Source organism: Notolepis coatsorum (genome assembly GCF_963971535.1).
Source record: "Notolepis coatsorum genome assembly, chromosome: 2".
In the NCBI taxonomy this organism is placed as follows: Eukaryota; Metazoa; Chordata; class Actinopteri; order Aulopiformes; family Paralepididae; genus Notolepis; species Notolepis coatsorum.
Genome location: NC_140166.1, coordinates 31,353,011 through 31,363,988, shown reverse-complemented (window position 1 = coordinate 31,363,988; position 10,978 = coordinate 31,353,011). Strand labels below are relative to the sequence as shown.

Sequence of the window (10,978 nt, the reverse complement as noted above, 5' to 3'; positions counted from 1 at the left end):
CAAAATAATATCTCTCTATAACCAAAGTTACTCAACATGCTGTATTATGCCTAAAGTAATCTATCTGACAAATCTCAAGAAAATAACTAAATCGACCTATGACAAAATAATATATATTTTCAAGTCTTACTGGACAAAATAAATAACAAGAAAAATATGATGTAATGTTCTAAATAATACCTCTCCTGTATTAGAAAATCCATCTTTAAAAAATATATCTTTATCTTTTCAATGTAATGTAAATTATAAAACAGAAACCTCACAAAGATACTAACTTAAAAGTGCACTATGCAGTTTCAGATTTGTTGCAATTAGTGTACTAAACTAATTTATTACACACATAATCCTTAGAATGATTGTATCATAAGCATCTTATCAAACCAAAACATCATTTTGAGGCATCAAAATAGTTTTCAATTATTTTCTTTCTCTCTCTGTATAGCTGCATTCTTCAATCAATTCGGTCAACTTTGCCATCAAACTCTCACCTCGCACTGCTTTGTTTGTAATGTTTTGCTGTGTCCATGTGAGCTTTGAGATCGCCAGCACCTTTATTAGACACATAAACATATGGTCAAGCTTTGCACACGTTGCACTCCGCTTCCAATTAGTCTCGACCGGGATGATAAATTGGACATTTTCTCTGCAGTTCATTTGTAATGTACATTTTCGCGTTTGCATTGTGAGGAGCCAGCCATGCTGGTCGGATCTGTCCACTTCCTCATCTGTTGTGTGTGTCTGTGTGAGCGTGCAGTAGCGCTGCCCACAAAGCACTGAAAGCGGGGTTTCTCTTGGTAACGTCACACGCAACAGGTTACCGTTAGGGATGTCCCGATCAAATTTTTTTGCTCCCGATCCGATCCCGATCATGTGATTTTGAGTATCTACCGATACCGATCTTTCCCGATCCGATCAACAAAAATATATATTTTTTTTATTTTTATTAAATTTTGTATCCCAATTTCTCACATTACATTCACCCTGAATGTTGACGTTATCGAGGTGAAAAGTTTACTTCATTCAAACGAGGCATTGCAATCCTTGACATAAATCATTTGATATATAATTAAATCAAAGGAAATGCGTTTGGGTTTGAGAGTGTGGCTGGTCTGCCGTTCTGCAGCTGGATACTATTGGTTTGTTTTGGCAAAATTCTTCTGCTCTGTGTGACAATAAATAAATGAATGATGATATGCAATTTAAAACCAAAACTAAGGCCTCAGTATGAGTTTAAGACGTGAACATGGTCATGTTTGTTGAATAAAAAAAAAAAAGTAAAAAAAAAAAAAAAAGTAAAAAAAAGTAAAATTATTATAATTATATAATTTTTTGCGCAACCGATTTCAGATGTGCGCGGGAGCGTTTTGCCATGTGCGCGCGCACGGGCGCAGCTTAGGGGGAAGGTTGCTCCCGACTATTGTCAGCGACTTCGGGTTATTGAGAAGCGATATATAAATTAAATGAATTATTATTATTATTATTATTATTATTATACACATGAAGCACTAGATAGACTATTTGTTTAGTTAAATAGTTGTCATTCTATATTTTTAAAGAAACATTCCCAGGCATCTCGCGGCACCCCTGGCAGCTCTCCGCGCCACCCCTGTGTGCCGCGGCACCCCTGTTGAGAACCGCTGGTGTAAATAACATCTTACAGGACCAGTACCACCCAGCACACCATCTTTTTCAACTGCTGCCCTCTGGTCGAAGGTATAGATCCATCCAGTCCGGAACTAGCAGACTGACCAACAGCCTCTATCCACGGGCTGTCAGGCTGCTCAACGATCAACATCAACTTGCCCCCCCTGCACCCCACCCCTCACACCACTTCTCCATTACTCCATTATAACTGAACCAGACTTGCATTGCTGCACTATACACTATTTCATCCATTGCAAGTCAACGCCCCCCCCCCTCCTTCCATTAACTCACTGGACTAACACTGAAATATTTATTTATTTGCACTAGCACTAATGCACTTGGGACATTGATGGTATATTATTATTATTGAGGATATTGGGACATTGATACTATATTATTATATTATTATTATTATTATTGACATTATTATTTTGCACATGCTATATTTTATGTTTGTATGCTAGTGTTGATGTTCCAAACTAAATTTCGTTGTACCAACAATGACAATAAAGATTCTATTCTATTCTTCTATTCTATTCTGGAGAGGCCGCGCCTGCGGAGGGGGGCGGGCAAAGTCGGCTGTCGGATTTTGTCTTGTCGATGATAAAACAAGACATAGGCAGAGTTGGTCACGATCTGTTCCTCTCTGGCATACTTCACCTTGCTGTCATCAAAGTAATACCACTGGCCATTGTCCTTGTTCCGTGCATAGCTGGTATAATGTCCATCTCTAAGTCCTCCGTAGTGATTGGACACAGCAATGAGGTCGTATCGGCTTGGAGGCTCCCTGTTGGTCAGGCTCTTCCTCAGCAGACACGCAGAGAAGTCGAGGTCCCTCAGTGGGAAGTCGACGATGCTGTCAAGCTTCTCTCTGGAGAACTTGGTGTAGGAGAACCTCTTGAGATGGATGATGAGGACCTCTGGCAGAGACCACAGATCCAGCTTCTTAGTGGCCAGCTGATGTTTCTTACACAGAGGACAATACCATGGGTTCTCCTCCTCCAGGGTCTCTACAGTAGTAAACAGCTGGATACACTCCTGCAGCTGAACCGTGGTGTGTTGCTGAGGAACCTCCATGCTGGAATGTGTGATGAATTTCTCAGCTTCATTCTCGTTGTAGAACCTCTTCTTCATGTCAGGGTCCCAGTCTATGGCCACGTACAGCTGAGAGCTGAAGGAGAAGGCGCTCCCTCCTTCACCCGTCCCTCGCTCTGTGGTTCCGTTGGAGTTCACCGCCTGGATGGAGAAGAGACACCTCTTCCTTTTACCGCTGCACACCTTCCTCTTAGCCGGCTGCTCATTGGCTAGCGGGCCAGGAGAACAGGCCTCTTCCATCTTCTCCTCCTCCTCGTCATTTTCGCAAGGCTGCCGCTCTGCCTTCTTTAGGTCTATGAATGGTACTGCGGTAGAAATAGTGTTAGCGTTTCCGCTCTTGTTAACATCGTTAGCTGCAGCGGTGGAGTTACGGCTAGTGTTAGCAATGGTGTCCATGCTGGTGCTAGCGGTGGCGCTAGTGGTGCAGATGGCAGAGGAGGAAGGGCTGTCTTCCATCATCGTCACGTTATTGGCCTCCTGCTTGGCGTGCTCCAGTGAGGGCTGAGTTTGGGTGGGATCAGGGTGGGGCTTGGTTATAGCAGAGCTATCTGGTTGGCTGTCAGCCTGTCCGTCACCACAGCAGTTGTCTCTGTGGGAGGGGCCTGCTATCTCCCTATCCGCTTCCCCCTCATCGTCACTGACACCATTGGTCTTAGTCTTATACAGCTCCTCCTCTTCCTCCTCTTCCTCCACCTCATCCGAGGGGTTAGGGGGTCGTACGTAGCGTGCCAGTCTCTGTAGGAATATGGCATACAGAGCCTCTGTGTTACACAGGCTGCGAGGTACAGCCATCAGCAGAGGGTGTCCGAACAGGGAGGTCCCATAGGAACTGCTCCCAGAGCCATAGTCCCTGTAGTGAGAACGCTCCCGCAGGTAGAGAGCCAACACCACCTCCTCTCCATCCTCCTCCACACAACCTCTACTCAACTCATAAACAAAGATGCCATCTTTGTCCCCAATACAGCTGAGGGCCTCGTCAATGTGGTAGATCTTATCGAACCGATGGTTGAACACGTCTGCTACCACCATCTGGCCAGCTGGTATGCTGGTCATCACTGAGAGGGCAGAGCAGAGGTCAGATACCTTGCCTGCTTTAGGGACCACCACACGATGCTGTACAGGCTTGGTGTTTGGGTCCAGAGAGACAAAGAAAACCTCCATGACTCTGTCCTTACTGACGGGGAGCGGAACACTCAGGTAACAGAAGGGGTCGAAGGTCACAGAGACATTGTGGCACTCTGGGCAGACCAGCGTGGACTTAAAGAGGCCGTGGAATGTGTCGACGATCACTGAGTCGTTACGGCAACGATGGTTCCGCCACGCCTCCTCCGCCACTTCCTGATTAGGACGTCCGTCTGCGTCCCATAGTTCTATGTACGCTTTGTTCTTGACTCTGTTGAGGTCTTCATGCAGTCCGTCCAGCAGGAAAGAGAGCAGCTCCTGGCTGTCATGCTGCTGGTAAGCCAGGAACTGAGAGGCAAAGTGTCCCACCTTGGTCTTGAAGATGCGCGGCACCACAGAATAGTGTCTTCCAGACCACATCTGTTTAATAACATCAGCGTACGTTTCTGCTATCTCTCCCTTCATACCCAGAGGGTTGGTGAAGTTCAACTCCTCCAGGTACGAGTTACGCAGGAAATACTCTGTCAGGGGAGGGGTGTTACTGAGACACTGTAGAGCTGAGTTCATGAAGCAGGTATTCCCCAGGTTGGTCAGACCACAGACACCAGGCTGGCCATGGTACGAGTCCTGCTCCTCCGCAGAGTTCCTCATGATCTGAGGTCTGGAACTGGGCCAGGTGCCGTCAGCGTTCCTCATCTCCATGATCAATGTCATGGCAGAGCTGAGACAGGCGTCTAGTACTGTGATGTGGACGTTCCTGAGACGGTCACAGCTGGTGTCAGAACTCTTCATCCACAGTCGGCACTCTGACCCCTCGGCCACTGAGAACTGTCTCAACATCACCTTCTGAATGGTGTGTATGCTGTCAGCACGGCTGAACTGGGCGGTGATGACATTGTCCATGTTGCTATGGAGACAGAGGAAGATCTCTACGGGGTACACCTCAACGTTCAGAGTGCTGGGCAGGTCCACCACCTTGCGCTTCAGAGCAGGCTGGTGGTCCACCATGCCATACCAGGTCAGGAGGCTGTGCCAGGCCTCAGCCGCCACCAGGATGAAGTCCTCGTTCTCCACCAGACGCTCCTTCAGGTGGTAGGAGTCCAGATCTTCAAACAGTTCTGTGTTGTCGATCTCTCCAGGGAAGGCTGAGGAGTTTTGGTCTCCCGTTTCTACGTACTCCTTCCATTGTTCATACCACCTCCGCTCTATCAGGTACCAACTGTCCCCGGCTCGGAGTTCACATTCCCGGAGCAAAGCCTCGACCTCTTGCCGCTGGGTCTCCAGCCCGGGAGGCTCCCTGACAGCAGAGGGGTTAGTGGCGGTCATGCTAACTCATAAATGTCACAATATAAGACCAGAAAGACGGAGATCTCCACCGATAACAGCGATGTGGTGTTAAGTTATTTTTATGTATTATTATTATTGTATTGTGATATGTTTTGTTTCATTTTGAAAAAAATATAACAAAAATTTAAAAATATTTGATCAGATAACAGCTATAAAGAAACTGGAACCGACGAGAGCTGGTCTAGAAATGCAGGCTTCAATCTATGTTGTTTAGTCTATCTGTTCAGTACTGCTCAGCAGGGTTTCAAGATGCAAACTGACTGTTCTGAGAGAATTGTTGACTATATATAGATACACAAATGTTATAGAATGTTTGGTTATGACATCATACGGTGACATCACAAATGTTCTAGAATGTTCCATTATGACAAATAAGACGGTTCAATGACTTTATCTAAATCCAATCAATATTCCTAATGCCGTTTCAATGTAAGGTTACAAAAATAAACATATACACATTCATATAATACAATAACCTAAATAGCTTTGGCTCCTACACACACTAACAGTCACTTTAGCATGAACACACACACACATGCTGCACACGCTCACACTCAACAGTCACTTTACACAATGAAAAGGTCACTTTAAAAAATAAAAAAGAACGGGAGTGGTTCTTGTATAGTAAATAGATAGATATAGCAAGATAGCATAAGGATATATAGTATAGCTGTAGATTGTATAGTATATCATTGTATAGTAGTGTACAGAAGACCCAGGGCTAGATCCGCCAAGAATGGATTGCACGGAGCAAGTTGCACCCTTCCTTACAATTCATTATGAATTGAAAATGGGGGACCCTGATGTAAACAAGACGAAAGTCTTTCTCTGATCTGCATCCCCTTAAATGAACAATTGTGTGTATTGAGCCGTACTGTATTGTACCCATTCTGCAATCTGTTAATACAATTTTCATTCAATCAATCAATCTGCACGGTGATTGATTGAATGAAAACTTTATTAACAGATTGCAGAATGGGTAAAATACAGTACGGCTCAATACACACAATTGTTAAGGGGATGCAGACCAGAGAAAGACTTTCGTCTTGTTTACATCAGGGTCCCTCATTTTGAATAATGAATTGTAAGGAAGGGTGCAACTTGCTTTGTGCAATCCATTCTTTGTGGATCTAGCCCCCAGTGCCTCATCTGTAGCTAACATTGTATTGCACTATCGCAGGACCTTAGCATGTCTTTTACCATGCTTTTGTAAACGTTATGTACATTATTCCTGTTATGTCTTATTCTTATTACTTGTATTATTGCACAAATGTCTTATTCTTATTCCTTTTTTATTGTATTATTGCACAATCGCTGCGGGCATGACCTCCCGCATTTCACTGCATGCTTGTATGCCGTGTGACAAATAAAAAAACTCTTGACTCTTGACTTGACATTGTAGGCACTGCACTGTTTAAGTCATTTACACTATGGAATTATAGATGGATAGATAGATAGGTAGATTATAGATATGGTAGATTATATATACTGTAGATACTTTTATGGATAGTCTTATATTAGCATAAAACTTGCAATATTCTAACAGTAGTGTTATAAAATGGGTGATAGCACACATTTGGAGGCAACTGCTGCATTGCTATCACATCTTTTCTAGCAATAGGGGTGTATACCTTCCCAAAAATCACTATGAAAGTTAGTCCCCCAAAATGGTACCGACCAACCCTACTGGCTCACGGCCTACTGTTAGTTATCAAGAGCTCAGCCAATCATCTGTATCTCCTGTTAGTCATCAAGAGCTCAGCCAATCATCTGTATCTGCTGTTAGTCATCAAGAGATCAGCTAATCATCTAGAAAATGAAAACACACCTCCATTCCTAATTAATATGTTATTATTTGATTTGTTTTACGACGGGGCTACCTGTTTGTTTACATTGTAGATTAGATTAGAAAAGATTAAAAAAGCATTGTCATCAGGTACAGTACTGCGCCACAAAAAGAAGTAGGCATCTCACCAGAGTGCGAGGTAACAGTTAAGTTAAGTGTAACCCAGGTTTCAGATTCATAACTATTTAGTCATAGGGACATAAATAGTTAATGCCATTGAATAAGAACATAAATAGTTAATGCTATTTATGCTATAGTCAACGATCCCTCTCACCCAGCACACCACTTATTCCAGCACATGCCCTCAGGTCGCTACAGGTCCATTCTAACCAGACACACACGCTTCACAAACAGTTTTTTCCCCACAGCAGTCCGAACACTGAACACCCTGGCCCGCCCCCCCTTGCACAGACGGGCAAGCATCTGTCACTGACTGACACTGTTACCGTGACTGTCCTGTTTGTATCTATGTATATATGTATTTATTGTGGGGATTGGGTGGTGGGAGGGGGGCGTTTTGATGTTTGATGTTTCATGTTGATGTAACCAGTGCAGTGCCTAACAATCTGTACCGCAAAAACAATTTCCACCAACCATCGTTGTGTGGCATTAAAGTATCTTGTATCTTGTATCTTGTATTATGTAAGAACATAAGTAGTTAATATTATTGGGTCATATGTATATTCGTATGAGATTAGCAACTTTGACCAAATCCTTTGAATTGCTGCACTGCCCTTTAAATTACTTCATGACGTGAGATAGATGTCGCGACAGCCACGCCTTGCTTTACGGCAGGTGAGTCTTGCACTACGCCAGATGAGATTCCAGATTGACGGAGATAGCCGCAGCTAAAGGTTGCTCGATACCGAGATGAAATACCACCACAAAAACAGTTGTCAAACAGTTATAAAAGATTCCCCCAGTTACAAAACCGAAGAAGTGTTGCAGTTAAAGTAGCCTGCGGTTTTGGTGAGTTTCATCAATATTGTGCTGTCCATTGGTCAAATGTACAAAATCATTAGCTCAATTCTATAAGCTAATAATGTAGCTTCATCCTGAGTCATGCTAGCGAAGCTTCAAACTCAATTTGGTTAAATGAAAACTAGAAAGAAACCATTTCAAGAAGTACTTATAATTGTATTGATATGCTGTACGATAAGAACATGGTCTATATACATTTTGACTGTTTTTGAGAGTTTAATATGGAATGTGAGGAATGTCCCATATGCTAGCGCACTTTAGCCTAACTTAGCATGGGCCAGACTGACATTCCCACGTGCTGTGATAAGGTAGCCTACTTTAGCTTAGCATAGCTAAAAGTAGCCTGATTGATTATTCATTCTGAAAGCAATGAAAAGATGATGAAGCGATAAAAGATGGTAAATAGCTTTTATTTTCTGAATGCCTGCTTGACGCAGGCCAGGTTTTCTAGCACCCCGTTCCACCCTGGGAGCAGTTCCAGGAGTCCCGGCCGACCACCATTCACCACGTGTGCCCACGCGGGACGAGGCAGTGTGCCGGACCGATACAAGATGGCGAGCCAACCCACAGAACCTCTGATATAGATCAAGGCTAATGCTTAATAAATAGAAAGACGGAGATCTCCACCGCCGCATAGATAACAGCGATAAAGAAACTGGAACCGACGAGAGCTGGTCTAGAAATGCAGGCTTCAATCTATGTTGTTTAGTCTATCTGTTCAGTACTGCTCAGCAGGGTTTCAAGATGCAAACTGACTGTTCTTCTTCTTCTTCTTCTTTTTAATTTCTGGCAGTGTAGACGCATCGTGGCGTATTACTGCCCTGCGCAGTTCTTTTGATGAGCTCTTCTTCTTCTTTCTTCTTTTGAATTTCCCGCAGTCTACTGGAATCCGTCATCCCCTACATTGTCCAATGGAGTGCAGCTAATGCTGCTACTTCCTGACTGAGCCCCCCTCCAAGACACTCCTTGCCCCCTGCGATCTTATTCTGGACTGCTTGGTCCCCTTCCATTTCAGACCTTCCATTCCCAAATGTTGAACCGCTATCCTAACAATCATCTTTACCCTATCTGTTCTACCCTTAATCTCTGCCGTAACATTAACTACCCCTGCCACGAAGGCCACAATACACACAACTTTCTCCTCCCATACCCTCTCTCTATCCTCCTGCTCTACCCTCTCTGCCAAATGCCCTTCTCCAACCTGCTTGACGCAGGCCAGGTTTTTCTAGCACCCCGTTCCACCCTGGAAGCAGTTCCAGGAGTCCCGGCCGACCACCATTCACCACGTGTGCCCACGCGGGATGAGGCAGTGTGCCGGACCGATACAAGATGGCGAGCCAACCCACTGAACCTCTGATATAGATCAAGGCTAATGCCGGCCTGATTCGAATACCCCTGTTGCTCAACTCCTGTTGCCTCAACAGTCCGGTAGGCTTGAACTGATTGAACTTGAGTCATAAGAACTTCAAGGACCTAGGTGCGGCTTCCTGGTGCAGTGGGCAAGGCGCTCACCACGAATACTAGAGGCGCTGGGTTCGCCTGTTCGAGCCCAGCGCTCCACATTGCTTTCAGTTTAGCTGGTCGTCCGTACTAATACACATTGGCAGTATTAGGGGGTGGGAAACTGATGGGTGGGGATCGGGCATTGTGGACAGCGACTCCTACAGGTCGGTTGGTGCGCCTGCGCAGTAGAATCAGGAAGCGATGGGGGCGGCGACCCTCCAAAGCGCAGACCCCTGACGCTGAAAGATCGCGCCGCGCAGGTGAAAAGATGCGACTGCTGTTACCTCGAGTATCGGAGGGGACCCGTGCTATGTATGACTTAGTCCACATTGCAGCCGGCTTGTGGGAGGCAAGAAACAGCGTTCAAGACAGGGGAGGGTTGAATTGGATGATACGAAATTGGGATGGGAGAAAAATAGAAAATGGGAGAAAAAGTGGATAAAAAAAAAAGAACTTCAAGGACCATATCCTTTTCTATGACAGGAACTGATTGAACGAGAATACAAGGACTTCCAAGGGCTTCGACCCCGTTCACCTTTTGTTATTTTGATATTGTATTTTGTATTTGATTTGATTTGATATATGGGTACTGATATTTCTCCTATAAGAAGGGAGAATTAAAGGGTAAATACACCCAGTAAGATACTTGAATATCATTGATGACATATTGATTATAGCCGAATCACTGATGGTTCTCCTGTAAAGAAAAATGGTTTAAAGGGTAAATTCACCTAATAAGGTATTTGCATTCCTATAACCTGGAATATTTCTATTGGTACTTAAGAGTTTAAAGGGGCATTTCACCTAATAAGGTACTTGCATTCCCTGCACACTTAAAGGTTTCAATTAATATGTTTAAACACTTACCTATTGAAATGATAAACTGATATAGAGTTTACTGATCTGCAATTGCAGAAGAAAAGATAACGAGTTACTCATGATAAAGGGATACATCCAATATCCAACCTTGAACCTAGCTTTGGCTAGAGATAACCTCAGAGATGTCTGAACCAACCCTAATGTGTTGATCCAATCAACCTAGGACTTGATATCGAACTAACCCTCCCGAAAGAAGGAGTGGTTAATGAAAGAACCTAAAAGGGATACTTCACACTACTACTTTGTAATTCACGTTTGTATGTATTATTATTGTGTAGTTAGGCACTTAGAAATAAAACACTGGTCATTGTTATAACTCCCCGCATAACACCCGCATTTCATTGTATACTTGTATGCTGTGACAAATAAAACTCTTGACTTGACTTGGTCTCTGGTCTACTATTCCTTTAATTGTGTATATTACTCCTCTCCTCATTTGAATCTAGAACTGTGCCCGTGGCGAACAGCTGTTACTGTTAGTGACACAAGTGCTACATAAGTGCATAACTATATACAGTGTAACACGTGATTAAAGAGATCTTTTGAATTTTGATTACAGAA

General features: G+C 43.9%; 1 protein-coding gene across 1 annotated transcript; it reads right to left on the bottom strand.

Annotated features, from left to right (window-relative positions):
• Positions 1 to 2,172: 2,172 nt before the first annotated feature.
• Positions 2,173 to 5,187, bottom strand: LOC311223310 (ubiquitin carboxyl-terminal hydrolase 11-like; the record flags this gene model as incomplete). The annotated part of the gene is made up of 1 exon (XM_084308102.1): positions 2,173 to 5,187. The coding sequence occupies one exon, from the start codon at positions 5,185 to 5,187 to the stop codon at positions 2,173 to 2,175; it is 3,015 nt and encodes a 1,004-aa protein (XP_084164228.1).
• Between the last annotated feature and the right edge of the window lie 5,791 nt (positions 5,188 to 10,978).